This window comes from Rattus rattus, chromosome 16, assembly GCF_011064425.1.
Source record: "Rattus rattus isolate New Zealand chromosome 16, Rrattus_CSIRO_v1, whole genome shotgun sequence".
Lineage (NCBI taxonomy): Eukaryota > Metazoa > Chordata > Mammalia > Rodentia > Muridae > Rattus > Rattus rattus.
The window spans coordinates 2,323,410-2,340,203 of NC_046169.1; the positions used below are offsets into that span (position 1 = coordinate 2,323,410).

Below are 16,794 nucleotides of genomic sequence, written 5' to 3' on the forward strand. Positions count from 1 at the left end.
GACAAGAAGGGATGTGGCTAGTTGGTAGAGTGCTTGCCTAGCATGCATGAAGCCCTGGGTTCCATCCTACAGCACTGTATAGACAGGCATGATGATGCATGGTTTTAATCCCAACACGCAGGATGTGAAGGCAGGTGAGTCAGAAGTTCAAGGCTAACCTGAGCTGTACAAGATTCTAAGAAATAGGCCAGGCAGTGGTGGTGCACACCTTTAATTCCAGCACCTGAGAGGCAGAGGCAGGCAGATCTCTGAGCTTAAGTTCCAGTATTGAAAAAAAGGAAACCAAAACAAAAAACAAACCAAGATTCTAAGTGATGGGGATGGGGGAGGGGGGGTGACTTCCCAATAGAAGTCACTCTTGAGCATCTGGGATCCTTTCTGCCCTGAGGAACCCCAGGCTCTGTCAGATAGAACCCAGAGCCAGCAACCTAGCACTGGGGAGAACAAGAAGCCAACGGCCGCTGGTCTGGGGAGGTCCTGCTGACTCTTTCCTACCCACTGCTGCAGGTCCCCAGAGCTTGCCTGCAAAGTAGCCCCTGGCTGACTTTGAGAGGCGTTTAGCATGTTTTCACCCCAGCTTTCAGCCTGGGGTACAGAAAGGGGCCGGGCATCTTGAGGCCGCCTCCTACCGCGCTCCTCCCTGCCTGCGCCTTCTCCTGGCACAGCCTGCTAAATCAGAAGCCAGCTTGGCCCTCACCATGGTTTCCCCATGACACAGGCCCTAACCCTCCCAGCATCTTCCAGCTGGTGCTTCAGGAAAGAATGCACAAAGACCACAGTTGTGTCTGCGAACACGGGCATACATTGTCCGAGGCTGCCTGACTGGAGCAGCTGGGCAGAGGAATAGGACCTCTGGGCTCGTCTACCCACTTCCTAAGGAGAGCTCCCCCATGCTCAGACCCCATTCATCCCAGCCCTGCCTTCAGGAGGTCCTCTAGCCTGATTGTCTTAGTTTTATTTGTTGTTAGGGTCAGTGTGGGGGTGGGGAGAGGGAGAGAGAAGGTGGGTCATGGCTCACAATACTCACAGTTCAATTCTGTTTCCACTCTGAGTTCTCTCTTACTCTTTCCATTGTTGGTTCCAGGGATAGAACTCAGGTCAGGCCCTGGGCAGTACATTCCATTACAGGCCAAGCTGATCCCCACTTTCAACCCCTGATTTTCTCAAGCTTCCCAGAAACCATGCTGGGAAGGCAGGTCTCCCTCCTTCCCTAGCTGTTCCTTCTCCTACAGTCAATTCATTTGCACTACAAAAAAAGGGGGGTTGGGGGCTGGAGAGATGGCTTGACTGCTCTTCCAGAGGTCCTGAGTTCAAATCCCAGCAACCACAGGGTGGCTCATAGCCATCTGTAATGAGATCTGATGCCCTCTTCTGGTGTCTGAAGACAGCTACAGTGTACTATAAATAAATAAATAAATAAATAAATAAATAAATAAATAAATAAATCAATCAATCAATCAATCAATAAATCAATCAATCAATCTATCTTTAAAAACATACATTGGCTGAGTAACCAAAGACAGACAGCCCGGATGCTGAGACAAAGGGAAGCCCCAGGCAGTAGCAGGATACAGTGGGAGCCTAGGCAGACCCTGATGGCCGGGACCCAAGTGATCGTAACTCCCTGTGTCTTCACAGTACTTCCAGAGAGTGATCCCCCACCAGTTTGACAGCTGCCCAGACAAGCTGGTCCTCAAGGCTTACCAGGTCAAGTACAACCCTAAAAAGATGAAGAGGTCAGTGCCCGGGAACGGAGAACTCAAAAGGGAAGCCCTCCTCACCTCAGGGAGGCGGGACTTTGACCGTGTGCCCCGTCCCCGCAGGCTGGAGAAGGAGTACGCAGCTATGAAGAGTAAGGAGATGGAGGAGCAGATCGAGATCAAAGTGAGTTCCAGAGGCGTGAGGGAGGGCAAAGATGGGCTGCCTTGAGGCTTTCCCTCGCAAATCCAGAGCTGGCCGCTAGAGGGCAGTCCTAGCTAGCGCATGCACGGACAGAACGGGCTGGCCTGGGCGGACAACTTCTGGCTCCGGATTACCCTAGCTCACTTGCCCCTTCCTTCACCTGCCAGCCCCGCGTGGGAGCGCATTCCCCAATTGGCATGTCCTCAAAGCTGGCCGCACAACAGTAAACAAGACAGTCAAAGTTCCTTGCCTTCATGTCCCCGAACCCCCCATGTCATGGGGCGATAGTCAATAAATCACTGAAATAGTGTGGATACCAGAGTGCTCCGGATATAGTCATACGAGAGACAGTCGCATCTGGGGAGACACTCTAGGTCCAAGAGTTCAGTGTAGAGGGCCTAGGATAGAAGAATGTGCCTGGTGGGCAGGAGAACACCCTGGGGGCACAGAGGTTGGGAGCTAAGGAGAAAGGCTCAGGCAAGCAGCCTATGTAGGCTAAGGTATGGTCATCCACTCAGGGTCCTGGTTGTACTGTAGCAGCCAGCCTGCCAGCCCAGCGTCAGTTCCTTGAGTGCACAAAACGTCTGAAACCAAACTTACCTCTCAATGGCCTCTTCACCCCTCTCCATTTGATTTTAGCCATTCATCCAACAAACATCTATTGAAACAAAGATGAGACCTAGTCATAAGTGACAAGGACCTGGCTTCCCAGATAAAGGCACTCTTGAGCATTGAGAATCCCTCAATATCTTTCCAAGGAGGCCCAGGTACTGCCAGGTACAACCCAGGGCCAGGATGTAGAAGAGAGGAGAAAGAAAAGCTCATACCCACCTACTCCAACCGACCAGCTAGCTACACGTTCCCAAAGCCTGCTAGCCAGGTTAAGGACCCTACAACCCAATATAGGGGACAGGCAAGGACACGAACCTCCATATAGACCCGGTTTTGTCCTCCACACTTGATGAATCAGAGTGGTTAGCACTGGTGTCCCACTGAAGACCAGCTGTGTGGCCCTGGCAGGTAAATTCACCTCTCTGAGCCTTGGAGCTTTGCTGTGATATTCCTGTCACTGTCCGCCTCCAGTGCATTGTTTCTACCTCCTGTGGGAAGTCAGGGGCAGAGGCCTGTGCCTGCAAGCTGAAGCACTTGGCTCTGTTGAGGCTTCCAGAAAGATTTCCATCCTGGGTTTGTGAGCCATCTCACAAGGAAGTGTTGCACTAGACCAAATGTGGTTCTTGCTGTGTGCAGATGAGCGGCCTGCTCTCATCGGGGGACCGTGAGGCCCAGAATAGACAAGAATGCCATAGGCCTTGAGACCACAGGCCAGACTGAAAGTTTCCCCTGAGGAGAGATTTCCCCAGAGGCCTTGAAGAGTCAGGCAGATGTCTCCTCACAGGGCATCTTAGAAGTGCCCTGCAGTTTGGTCTCTCACTTTTAGCCTGTCTTAAAACATCCTGATTTGATGCTGGGAGGTGGTGATGCATGCCTTTAATCCCAACACTCGGAGGCAGAGGCAGGTGAATCTCTGAGTTTTGAGGTCACCCTGGTCAACAGAGCAAGTTCTGGGACAGCCAGAGCTATACAGAGAAACCCTGTCTCACAAGAGCCAAATAAAGTATCAGAAACAAATCCCTTATTTGCTTGCATCGGATAAGGCAAGACTTTGACAACTACACTGTGCAAATGTGCATAGACACTGCCTTTGAAGGAAGCATTCGTTGAGGCTGGGGCTGTAGCTTACTGGTGAGGGTTTGCCCAGCACACACGAGGCCATGGGCTCCATCCTCGGTACAGAACAGCAGCAAAAGGAAAAGAGGGCGAAGGAGATGGCTCAGTGGGTAAAGTGTTTGCTGGGCATGCATGAGTTCAATCCCCAGGACCCACATAGAAGAGCCAGGAGCAGGAGTGTTCCTTCAGTCCATCCACAGACACACAGAGACAGGCAGACAGGTCCCTGCAAGCCAGCCTAGCCACATTGTCGGATTCCAGGTTTAAAAAGGAGGGTAAGGCTGAGAAGAGGCCTCTGTAAAGTGCTTGTCTCAAGCATGGAGACTTAAACCCGGAGCTCCCAGCCCAACAGTAAAGCCCAGCACAATCTGCGTTGTAACCCCAGCACTTGGGACTGGGAGAGGTAGCAGGTGAATCCATGGAACCCATTTAGCCAGCCTAACTCAGTCCATGGGCGTCAGCTCTAGTGGGAACTGCATTTCAAAAACTAGCATAGAACAGGGGTAGTTGCACATGCTTTTAATCCTAGCCGTGAGGTAATTGAGGCAGGTAGATCTCTGTTGGTTCAAAGCCAATTTTGACCACATTATTACAAGTCCCAGCCAATCATGGCTACATAGTGAGATCCTGTCTCAAATAAACCAACGAACCTAGGTATGGTGGCACAAGTCTGTCACCCTAGGACTGGGGAGGTGGACTTTGGAGGGTCACCGCCACTCCTCTGTGACTCTGTTCCTTACACGTGATGTGAGTCAGTGACCATCAGGTCCATGATTTGCTCCACTGCTTTCTGGGTGTTTCTGTCTCCCCAGGAAATGTCCTGTGTAATGCATAGGTAGTGTCTAGTCTCATTTCTGTTGCTGTGATAAAATACTCTGACAAACCAAGGAAGACTGGAGCAGTGGCCTAGCAATTAAACGCTCTGGCCGTTCTTCCAGAGGACCTGTGCTCACCACTGTTCACCACTGTCTATCTCGAGGATCCCAGGCCCTCTTTGGCCCTGTAGTCACTCCTGCCATAAAATTAAAACAAAACGTTAACAAAGATTTTAAACTTAAGACAAAAAGTTATGTATTTTAGCTAACAATCCAGATTACAGTGCATTACCTCCACGGAAGTCACAGCAGGAAGAGCTTGAGACCATTGGTCACATCACATGCGGTCAAGAAGAAAGAGATGCTTACATGTCGAAATACTCTCCTGCTTGTGCTCAGTTCTAGTTCTCCACTCACGCACTTCAGATTCCCTGCCTGGTTAGAGGTGGGCTGTCTTCTCTCACATCGATTAAGGCAAGCAAGAAAGAAAAAGAAAAACTTCCCCTAGCTGGGAGGTGGTAACACACAGCCTTAATCCCAGAACTCCTGAGGCAGAAGTAGGTGGATATCTGTGAGTTCAAGCCCAGCCTGGTCTACCAAGCAAGGTCCAGGACAGCCAGGGCTACACAGAGAAATCCTGTTTTGAAAAACCAAAAAAAGAAAGTAAAGAAGGAAGGGAGGGAGGGAGGACGGAAAGAAGGGATGGTGGGAGGAAGGGAGGAAGGAAGGGAGAAAAGGAAAATCCCTGTAAACATGTCTATGAGCCAACCTAACGTAGACAAATCATTAAGATTCGCTCCCCAGGGGACTCGAGGTTGTGTCAAGTTGATGACGAAAACCACCCTCACAGCCTGGTAGGCCTTTTGGTCATCTACTACCACAGATGATTTCATAACCAGGGAGCTGAGGAGCCTACCCACATCTGCATGCTCACCAGCTTCATAGAGGATCCCAGGGGAACTTAAGACCACATCCGGGGTTGGGGATTTAGCTCAGTGGTAGAGCGCTTGCCTAGGAAGCGCAAGGCCCTGGGTTCGGTCCCCAGCTCCAAATAAATAAATAAATAAATAAATAAATAAATAAATAAATAAATAAATCCACTTACCCTAAATTCCTCATCCCAGAGCAGAGGGCAGAGCCAAGCATGGGGTGGGATACCTCTAACCCCTACGCAGGAGGCAGCAGGATCAAAATTCAAAGCTGACTATACCATATAACAAGACAGCGGGGAGCAGGGAAATAGTCATATCGAGGGCAATGTGTCTAAAGGTCAGAGATGTGCCAGAGACGGTGCCTGGCACGCAGGAAGCCCTGGGTTCTATCCACCCCGGCGTCACCCTGCATAATCACAGCACCATGGCACACAGCTGCCATCTCAGTGCTCAGGAGTAAAAGCAGCAGCACCAAGGAGTCGACAGTGTCCTTGCTTGTGTACAGCAAGTTCTAAGCCAGCCTGGGATACACGAAGTCCTGTCTCAGAGAGAAACCGTAATTAAAGGAAAAAACCTCCATGTTCAACACAGGAGACCTAAATTCTGAGAGGGGGTGTTGTTCCAGAGAGTCTCACTTAGAGGCTGCTGGAAGCGAAGGAAAGGGGGTCAGGACTACCTGGCACCAGCGTCCCTTGGAACACAGGGGAAAGACCCTTGAAAGACCAGGTAGAAACAAACGTCTGAGGACAGTATAGATGTGCTGCTCCTTACACTTACTTAACACGTGTACACACATGCACACATGCACATGCTACGGGGGGGGGCTGGGGAGAATGGAGGGGTTTTTATTTTTATACTTTAGACAGGGTTTCTCTGTGTAGCCCTGGATGTCCTGGACCTTGATTTGTAGACCAGGCTGGCCTCAGACTCAGAGGTCCAGCTGCCTCTGCCTCCTAAGTGCTGGGATTAAGGGCGTTTAACAACACACCCAGATCAGATTCTTTTCTGAGTTTTTTTGTGTTTGTTTGGTTTTTTGTTTTTTGTTTTTTGTTTTTTAATAATGTTGAGCCAGGCAGTGGTGGCACAAGCCTTTAATCTGAGGACTCCGGAGGCAGAGGGTTTCATGTAGCTTTTATACCCCACCTGAACTCCGGAAATGGACTTTGATACCAGCCCCCGCCCAGAGAATATTGAATCTGTGGATGGAAAACACACACACACACACACACACACACACACACACACACACACACACACACACGTTGCTTAGTTTCAGCTTGCCTTCTTGGCTCAATTGCTGGACAGTGTTAGTCCCCACGGCAGGATGCCCACCCCAATACTCTTAGCTCAGCACCCAAGTCTGTCTCGACTGTAGTTGCTCAGTCCCTTTAGTCCCAGCTCAGTATCCCATCCTCCTACCTGGAGAAACAGCCTGTGGGGGCTCTGCCCAAGATTTCCCATGGCTGGTTGGCATCTTTACTGATAGGTCAATTGGGAACAGGATGTTAGCGTCAGCACCACCCCTACAGCACAGGCTAGATGGCCTCTGAGATTAAGGCCAGCACGGTCTGCAGAGCTGGTCCACAGAGTTCCAGGACAGCTAGGGCTACACAGAGAAACCCTGTAATGCAAAAGAAGATAGCATACAATCATTTTAAGACAGGGTCTCCTACAGACCAGGCTGGACTCCAATTCAATAGCTAAGGATAACCTTGAATTTATGATCCTCCTGCCTCTGCCTCCCAAGTGCTGGGATTATAGGCATGTGCCACCAAGCCAGATTTTTGCAAAGTAAGGGCTTTTTTATGTGTAACACAAAAGCACTCTACCAACTGAGCCACATTCCCAGCACCAAAACTTTTAAACTCTGAAAAGTTTTATTTTACCTTTTCAAATGGGTTTTGTTCTTTGGGGGGGCTCGTGGGGGATAACATGCATATGGAGTGTCAGAGGACAATGTGTAGGAGTTAATTCTCTCCTATCACATGAGTCCTGGCTCTAACTCAAGGAGCCGGGCTTGTCAGCAAGCACCTTTATCCAGTGAGCCAGCTTACAGGTCCTCAGAGGACCTTCCTTGACCTCTGTGGTTGGTGAGTGGAGATTAAGGGCCTGTAAGTGTTTGGAGGCTCTGAAGTACTCTTCTTCTTCTTCTTCTTCTTCTTCTTCTTTTTCTTCCTCTATAGAGGCTTCGAACAGAGAACCGGCTGCTCAAACAGCGGATTGAGACCCTAGAGAAGGTGAGGAGTGTGGGTACCAGCTGCTGGGTTCCAAATCTTTGCCTCAGAACACCCGGTAGCTATTAAGGGGACCATCCCTCTGTTCTGAGGTAGCGGACTTAAGAAGCACAGGTAGGGCAGGCATATTGGTTGTGCTCTTGTAATGTCAGTGTACAGGAGGTAGAGGCAAGAGAATTAAGAATTCAAGGCCAGCTAGCCTTAGCTACATGAGACCCTGTCTCAACAAACTATATGAGTGGCCTTTCCTTCAGTCTCCCCTAACCCCACCGAGATTTGGACTGCCCTGTTATTAGGGGTTCTCAGAAGACTCCATCCCACTCTGGATCTCAGTTCAGCCCCTAGGGTTACAGCTAAATTACAACTCAGTGGATGGCAGTCACAAGCTGCGTGGGTGGGAGAGCGAGTCCCACCACTGGGCCACAAGGAGTCCAAACCTGTAATTTGTAAGTTCATCCTAGAAAGGAAGGAAAGCAGACAGAATGAAGGAAGCGGGGGGGGGGGGTTGCTTGAGGTAGAGAGGCACGGACTTGACCGGGGGCCCTGCTAGGTCACTGCTGGGGTGGTTCAGGTGACTTAGCGTGACTCTGGGCCCTACTTCCTGTTCCTTAGTGTTGCTGAGCACAAGGAAGCAGTAGTTCATGGACAGGGTGCTGTTACCACAACAGAAGCCTCAATTCTTGTTCTCTCAAGATTAAAATGCGTCCCCTGTCCCAGCCCTCCCTGGGATCTCCTCCTCACACACAGTACAGAGACCTTCCTGAGTTTTCTCAGCCCAGTGCACCCCAACCTCCGCACTCATGACCCCCTCCAGGACAGAGTTGGCTCTGGCTTTGGTCTTTCTCTGGGCCCTCCTCTGGTCCTCTGGCCTTCCCCTTTCTATCCCTTGCTTCTAGAGGTAGCCACTGCGTTAGTGACAAGTGGTTCTTGTCTGTCTCTCCCCTCTCCTGTCCCCTGTCCCCTGCCTTCTGCTCTGCCTCCTCCCCCCGTTGCTGGGAATCCCCTTCGCCTGGTAGGAGAGCGCGGCCTTGGCTGATAGGTTAATCCAGGTACTGTAGCTTTTCCATACCTCTGCACTCTCCATTCCAGGCCCTTCCCAGGTCCCTGCACAAGACAGCCAGTAACCACCTCTTTCCTGGCCACTGCCATTCTGGGGGGCAAGAGCAACTTGCATGGAGGGGGCGGCTTCCAGGGAGAACAATGCCTTGAGGGAGGGGCATGTGATCTGGAGACAAACACCAGGATGGGAGGCACTTGTGGGAGTGAGCTTAGGAGAAAGCGCACACTCAGCATAGACAGAGGCTTCCTCCACCAAGGAGCGAGAGATGCTACCCCAGCAGGACTCGGGACCCTGACACATTTGTGGTGCTGAGCTTACACTAACATGCTCACACACAGGCATGGAGGCATGCAGGCACACACGTAGCTGTCCTGACGCCTCTCCGCTTCTGCCTATCACCCATCACCATCTCTCACTCGCCTGCTCCTGCTGCTGCTTCATTCTTGGATGGCCTTTCTAGAAGCTTCTGCACAGCACCTAGTGACTCCGAGCCTGGAATGGGGACAGGGAAGATGGAGTTGGGTGGGAAGGAGGATGTGGGTGGAGGAAATGCCCTGGGGAGAGTGGTAGAGGTGTCTTACACCTCTCACAAGTCTTTGCCTTTGTAGAGCAATTTTTTTCTTCATTTGGGACAGAGGCAAACAACCAGGGTTGGGGATGGAGCCCAAGCCTGGGAGTTGGGGGCATTTGTCATTTAAGCCTAGTAGCACATCCAGAATGTCCATTACTCCCAGGATCCAGTAGGTGGCCTGTCCTTGCCTGTCTCCACCCAATACACTCCGAGGCCTGCTGTGGGCACCCCATCCCAGGTTCTGAGCATGAAAGGCCATGCCTGTCTCACTTTAACCCTCTCTCATCCTCTCTGAGCTTCCTAGTGGCCAGGCCTGAGACCAAAGCAGATGGTCATGGTATTCTTCCCACCCCCATCCTCACTGTGCTCAGGGACAAGTGACACGGGCACAGGAGGCTGAGGAGAACTATGTCATCAAGCGGGAGTTGGCAGTAGTGAGACAACAATGTAGCTCGACTGCAGAGGACCTTCAGAAAGCACAGAGTACCATTCGGCAGTTGCAAGAACAGCAGGTACCAGGCTGTTGAATGGGGTTGACTAGCAGGACCACACCTCCTACAAGCCTATGTGCCACCCTTACCTGCTGACCCTCAGGGCTTAGATCTGTAAGGTGGGTTAGTGTGCCCAGAGGCTAGTGTGAATGCAATGCCAGCTCCACTCCACAGCCAGCTCCACTCCAGGAGCCTATGTCCCACCCCTAGCCCACGGTCCCGGACTGAGTCTCGAAGGCTTTCAGAAGGTGCCCTAAAGTCATGGAAAGTCCCATTCCCAACATCCCCTCATATATCTTCCCTGGGAAGATACCAAGCCAAGCTAGAGTCACGAAGTTAGCACGGGTTCAACTCAGGCTGCCTAACATCTGGGAACCTCTTCCAACCCAGGCTCTCTAGCATGAAGGCTATCCACCAGGTAGTAGTCTCCACCAGGAACCAATGCAGTTCTTTGCTTCCAGGAAAACCCTCGCCTAACAGAGGACTTTGTTTCCCACCTGGAGACAGAACTGGAGCAGTCACGGTTACGGGAGACCGAGACTCTGGGGGCCCTTCGAGAAATGCAGGACAAAGTTCTGGACATGGAAAAGGTATGGCTGGAGAAGGAGACAGAGGGTTTGAGTGAGGTTTAGAAGATGCAGAAACCAGGCATGACCACATGCACCTGTAATCCCAGCACTATGGTGGAGCTGTGGGATGATCTCTGGCCTGTCCATCTTTAGCTTAGCTCCAGGTTCTGTGAAAGACCCTATCTAAAGGTAATAAGGCAAAGTGATGGGGTAGGACACCTGACATCATCCTCTGGCCTCTTCAGGCATACACACGTAAATGTCACACACACGGGGGGGGGAGAAGAAGAAGAAGGAGAAGGAGGAGGAGGAGGAGGAGGAGGAGGAGGAGGAGGAGGAGGAGAAGGAGAAGGAAAAGAAGAAGAAGAAGAAGAAGAAGAAGAAGAAGAAGAAGAAGAAGAAGAAGAAGAAGAAGAAGAAGAAGAAGAAGAAGAAGAAGAAGAAGAGGAGGCAGAGGAGCCAGGGCAACCAACCGCCCCACTTGCATGTCATCAGTCCCCACAGAAGAGAGGACCTCTCATGCTGCTTTATACTCCATTGCCACCTAGGCATTGTCTCCTCTAACACTACCCCTGCTGACGGGGATCCAGGGCTATAGAAGTTGGAGCCTCACTCACAGAGCTCCCCACACCCTACAACTGTGTGGGCTCACATACACAGCAGCGCAGCCCTGCCCCGAGTCTTGCTCTCAAAGCACAGTGTGGCAGCCTCATACACTGGTATCCCACTGCGCTGTGCACGTCTCTCCAGGGGCTCAGGTTCCTTCCCAGGGAAGAAAAGGTTGGCAGGGGCAGACCCAGCCAATGAATCCAGACCTTTACCTCCTCTCCCCTTCCATGAAGATAGATACCCTCCAGAGGCAAACAGGACTGTGCTTTCCTGCCTGTAGTCCTGGAGGGGTAAAACCAGACTTCCTGGGTGCCTCCCCAGCTGCTGTATGCATTGACTCAATTCAGGCTGAGCATGTGCCTGGATTGGTAGAATGATTTCCTGGCCCACATGAAGTCCCAGAGTCTATCCCTAATGCATACGTGTAATCCTAGTGCAGGTGAGAATCCCTGTAACTACAGAGGAGGTGAAAGAAGGACGGTGAGTCATTCAAGACCATCCTTGGCTATGTCACAAGTCTGATTTCAATCTGAGTTACCGAAATCATCTCCTAAAACAAACAGACAAACCTAAAACAGATCTCTCAGGGAGCAGACACAAAGCCCTTGAAGTTGAGAACTATCCCTCCCCCAATACCTCCTACAGCTGGATAAGGGCTGCAAGCCGTTTAGCCACATCAGCACACCTCCTTCCACACGGGGGGAAATGTGCCCAGTGTAGACCCTGTCTTGCCTCCCATACCCAGACCTAAACAAGGGTCAGTGAGGACCAGGCCTACCAAGTTATAAACTAAGAAGCTAGTGCACGAGGACCCACACCTCACTCACTGGGCCAGCTCCACACCAGGACAGAAGAGGTCAGGTCCAGTACTGTCTTTTTCTGGAAAGAGGGCCTTCCAGGCCAGGCCTGGGGAGAGTCCAGGGTGCTTGAGGCTTGTCTTCCAGGCCCTGCTGATGCAGTTCTCAGGACTGGTCATGGGTCCTGAAAGGCTTGGATCTTGGCATTGTGAGAAGACCTGCTCTCACTCTAACTACCTCAAAGTGCATTGTGTAAATTCAGTGATATTTATTTACAGGAAGTCTCCGTTCAAAGAGGTTTCCCAAAGACAGACCTGAGACACATTTAGTAGATAATGAACCCTAGCTACACACGAGGGTCTTCTTCCCCTGGGCTAGTCTCTGTTCCCTTGGGTATGCTGTAGTCGCTCCGTTGCCCAAGCAGAGAGAGATGAGAGGGAAGGCTGGCCGTGTGAATCCAGCAGTTTAGGCTTGGAGATTCAGGCTCTCCGGTTTCCTCCCTTCCTGTCTCCCCGCGTCTCCCCACAGAGAAACAGCTCACTGCCGGATGAGAACAATGTAGCCAGACTGCAGGAAGAACTCAAGGCGCTCAAGGTGCGGGAGGGCGAGGCCGTAGCCTCTGCGCGGGAACTGAAGCTGCAGCTGCAGGAGCTCTCAGACACCTGGCAGGTGAGGGCCAGCAGTGAGGGTGCCCCAGGTCGGTGTGCCTGGGGCAGCTGGTGGACCAGACTTCCGGACTCATGGGGGACCACCCTGGCCTCTAGAACCCTTCCACCCTGCCTTCTAGGCTCATGTTTCCCGCGGTGGCCGCTGGAAGGAGTCCCCGCGGAAGCTGGTCCTGGGAGAGTTACAGGATGAGCTCATGACTATGCGTTTGCGTGAGGCACAGGCCCTGGCTGATGGCCGTGAGTGGCGGCAGCGCGTGGTGGAACTGGAGACGCAGGTAGGCCAGGCCCACACAGGGACACCACGGTGGACCCCTAGGCCATACATAACCACCCTCCTCTTGCTGCTGCACCCTCTGATCCTCGTTTCCAGGACAACATCCACCGCAACCTGCTGAACCGGGTGGAGGCCGAACGCGCGGCTCTGCAGGAGAAGTTGCAGTACCTGGCAGCACAGAACAAGGGACTCCAGACTCAACTCAGCGAAAGCCGCCGCAAGCAGGCAGAGGCTGAGTGCAAGGTGCAGCCCCTGTCCGGACCCCACGACCCTACCTGGAACCTTGCCACCTCCTTTTTTTTTTTCCCCCCGGAGCTGGGGACCGAACCCAGGGCCTTGCGCTTCCTAGGCAAGCGCCCTACCACTGAGCTAAATCCCCAACCCACCTTGCCACCTCCTTGATCCACCCTCTGTACCCCCTTCCCTTCAGAGTAAGGAGGAAGTGATGGCTGTGCGCCTTCGGGAGGCAGACAGCATGGCTGCAGTGGCGGAGATGAGGCAGCGCATCGCAGAGCTGGAGATCCAGGTGAGCCCCAGGAACTGGGAGGAGGGTGAGCCCCTGGGCTGGCCATGCTCTGACCGACAGTACCCCGGCCCTCCCGGCAGAGGGAGGAGGGCCGCATCCAGGGCCAGCTGAACCATTCGGATTCATCGCAGTACATCCGTGAGCTGAAGGACCAGATCGAGGAGCTGAAGACTGAGGTGAGAGCAAGGGATAGTGGCCACAGGCCAAACGCTGGTGCGGGGACCCAGATAAAGCATGAAGCTAAGAGGGTAAGGGAGGAAGGCGCCTGATAGCCGGGGTTCCCTGTGGGTACGCCGATCTATGCCTCCAACCCGTGGGTGCCCCCTCCCTCCCCCGCGCACTCTAGGTTCGGTTGCTGAAAGGCCCACCCACATTCGAGGACCCGCTGGCTTTCGATGGGCTGAGCCTAACGCGGCACCTGGACGAGGATTCGCTACCGTCTTCTGATGAGGAGCTGCTTGGTGTGGGTGTGGGCGTGGGCGTGGGCGCAGCCCTGCAGGACCCACTCTACCCTCTGTCTCCCCGGGACGCACGCTTCTTCAGAAGTCTGGACCGGCCAGCCAAGGACAGCGAAGGTAGCTCAGACAGCGATGCAGATGAGCTAGCCACGCCTTATAGCAACCAGGTCCTGGACAACTGAAGCTGGGGGCCCACTCACTGGGAGCCTAGAGGCCCACATTGCTGTGAGGAGAGAGCAGCAGTCCATGACCTTGCTGCTCCACAGTACTAAGGAATTCTGTGCCTCTGTAACCCACCAACTGAGGGCCAGGTGGAGGAGGCAGCACAGAGGGCAGGGCCTACTGGCAGGCCTGGCCTACATAGCAGTGTTTACCCGTTTTAGACCATATCGTCCAAGCCCTCCTGAGTTCAAGGGGTGCATGGGTCAGTTACCTGGAGGGTGTTGCTCTCCTAACATGGACAAGGGCCGAAAGTGCAGAGGTCCCAGGACTTGTTAATAAGCAGGGAACTTCCTCTTCCTAGTCAGCTTCCCTTTGGGACAAGGGTGGCCCTGCTGGGTGGGGCCCAGGAACTACAGTAGGTCTGAGGAAGGAGGGGTAACTTGGACTGGATATAGCACCCTAGGACAGGTTCTTTGGACACAGTGATATTGAACAGCCAGCCCCTTGCCACTGGGGACAGATGGCCAGGCTGGACTTTTCTGCCTGGTGCAGGCATCATGGTCCCTGCAGCCGAAACCAAAGTCCTCCACCCCCATCATGTCTGCAGGACCACCTGGGGTGTGAGTGGTCAGTGGGAACCAGCTTAAGCCTGGGCAGTGTCTCCCCACTCTCTAGGGCTATAGAAGCTGCAAAGAAGAGACCCTTTCCCTAGAGCACCCATCTTGCTCTGGGGAGCCCCGTATCACACGTGTTGGCTGGCTGTAGAAGAGAGCCCCCCTTGGGGAGTTCTCAGCCTCAGTCCACTCATTCCTGTGGACTTACCCCACTCATTCTGGCTAGACTTCCCCCAGTCAGTTACCTCCCCTATGTCCTCGAAGTCCCCATGGTCTCTGCCCAGTCAGAGTTGAGAATGGTGCCAAAGTCCATCAGTGCTCCCCGGGCTCCTTTATCCCTCACCCCTGCATCTTGGGACCCACCCCTAGGGGCTGACCCCTCTCAGTGCTCCTAGAGCCTCAGGTAGAATGGTGCCCACAGCATTCCCTGGGTGCTTCCTAGGTGGGGCCCCCAGCTCAGTCTCCATTCCTGGTGGCCCACTCGTCAAGTGTTAAAAACGCCTGGGGGCTGGGGCAGGGTACCCCTGAGGAGGTCCTCATGTGCTCCTCCACACTGCCCACCACCATTTTGCACACTGCCTGTTCACACTCCATGTCTCCAAGGCAGAAAAGATGGAAAATAAAGTGTATTTACACAGTCACGAGGGACGCCGAGTAGACTCAGAGCTGGGGCAGTCACAGCAAGAAGACGCTAAGCCCCCATCCGTGTTCTGGAAGTTCCAAGATGGATCCAGTGGCTAGGTGGTGTGGGAAATGCCACAGGGATGAAGAGAGGGCTTGAGCCTGACCAATCCAAAACTGTCAGCTTCAGGAAGAGCTGGCCCAGTGTTATCTATTCAGTGGGAACTGTAGGAGGCCGCTGGGGTGTTCTGCTCTGCACCTTCCTCTGTGCGGTCTCTGATGTCATGGGAATGGGTACTGAGGGTTTGGGGAGTGAATTGCTATTGTTATAATGCAAAAGTAGACAGCCAGAGCAGAAAAATCAAAGAAGCCTTCATGGAGGAGACAATGAGAGAGGCTTCCCTGAGGACAACAACACAGAGGCCACATGCCATGGGGAATGGTAGGATGGCGGGGTGGGGAGGGGGATGGGGAATGGTGGGATTGTGGCAGGGGGGGGGTCATTGTCTTTGGAGGAGGCCAGATGTCCAGAAGGAATGGAATGTAGATATATGGTGAGTAGGACTGCTCCAGTCAGGATCAGAGTTGAGCTTTGAACCGAAGAGTATGAAGCAGATGGAGAGGACTGAGAATAGAGCCTATTGAATGGGAAGTGGTGTGAGGGATCAGTAACCAGCCCAGTCCATCAAATGCCAAACCAGTCAGGGAACAGCATTGAATGGAGGGTCATCTGGAACGAGTGCTCCAGCTTGGTGTAAGGGGAAATATAGCCTAGCCCACTGAAAACAACTATTGACTTGCAGTGGCACAAAGCAACTGGGTACAACATGAGTCCACATCAGAATAGCTGAGTCCCCTGCAAACATTCCTGTTCCTGTCACGCTGATGTAAGACTGTCCCTGTGACTGCTGCCCCCCTTGGGTAACTGATCACCCACACACTCCTATTCCCAAGCTGACTCCTCCAGCTGGGGCCTAGCTATGGAGCAAAAGTCCTTACAAAAGTTGGCCTTGAGGGTCGAGCTGCCCAGTGTCAATAGTCAGGTTTTCTGCCTGACATGGTATCACCTTTAATCCAGCACTCAGGAAGCAGAGGCAGGCAGACCTCTGAGTTCTAGGCCAGTCTGGTGTACAGGGTGAATTCCTGGACAGCCAGAGTTATACAGAAAAAACTCGACTCTTTAAAAAAACAACAACAAACAAACAAACAAAAAAAAACAAAAAAAAAAAAACCTTGGACTTGAAGTTTGGGAACAAGGATATCTGAGGGGTCCCCTCTAGGACTCAGCTAGAGAAGAAGTCTCTGGCCTGTCACAAACCTCAGAACCAGAGTCCAGAGTATGCTCCCTCCCCCAAAAATGGAGGTAGCAGCACTCCTTTGAGAGGAGAGTAAAATACAAGCAGGGAGCTGTGCTGGAGCACTGAGAGGGGAAAGGGGAGAGTGTGTGTGTCAGCTTGCCCGGGGTTAGGGGCGCCAGGTACAGGTTGATGGCTGGGAAAGCAATTCTGATTGGAGGACTTAAATGAAGATGGTGAGAATTCATGAAGTCATGGAGAGTTAGAGACAGGGCAGGGATGCCCCCGAGAGTGTAGTACACAGATTGACTTGGTGTCAACTCTTGAGTCTTTTGTCCTTCCCCACTGCTGCAAGCTACAGCCAGGTCAGTCCACTTAGCCCCTACATTTGCGGAAGTTCCTTCTGCAAGCTTAGGCAAGTTACTGCTTTAACGCTGTAGCCTCCTTGTTAAACAGAAAGGGAGATTG

The 16,794-nt window shown here is 52.6% G+C and overlaps 1 protein-coding gene across 4 annotated transcripts in view; it reads left to right on the plus strand.

Annotated features, from left to right (window-relative positions):
* Evi5l (ecotropic viral integration site 5 like) overlaps positions 1-15,051 on the plus strand; it is a 38,105-nt gene extending 23,054 nt beyond the window's left edge. The window contains exons 9-20 of one of the 4 annotated variants that reach the window (XM_032886416.1): positions 1,639-1,736; positions 1,824-1,884; positions 7,561-7,614; positions 8,628-8,660; positions 9,614-9,754; positions 10,195-10,323; positions 12,237-12,377; positions 12,496-12,651; positions 12,747-12,893; positions 13,081-13,176; positions 13,257-13,352; positions 13,523-15,051. In XM_032886416.1, the coding sequence (XP_032742307.1) occupies positions 1,639-1,736; positions 1,824-1,884; positions 7,561-7,614; positions 8,628-8,660; positions 9,614-9,754; positions 10,195-10,323; positions 12,237-12,377; positions 12,496-12,651; positions 12,747-12,893; positions 13,081-13,176; positions 13,257-13,352; positions 13,523-13,816 (1,446 nt within the window). In that variant the 3' untranslated portion in view covers positions 13,817-15,051. Of the gene's footprint in view, positions 1-1,638; positions 1,737-1,823; positions 1,885-2,069; positions 2,549-7,560; positions 7,615-8,627; positions 8,661-9,613; positions 9,755-10,194; positions 10,324-12,236; positions 12,378-12,495; positions 12,652-12,746; positions 12,894-13,080; positions 13,177-13,256; positions 13,353-13,522 lie in introns of those variants that run through there. The other 3 variants (XM_032886417.1, XM_032886418.1, XM_032886419.1) reach the window with 3 other exon arrangements.
* Positions 15,052-16,794: the final 1,743 nt, after the last annotated feature.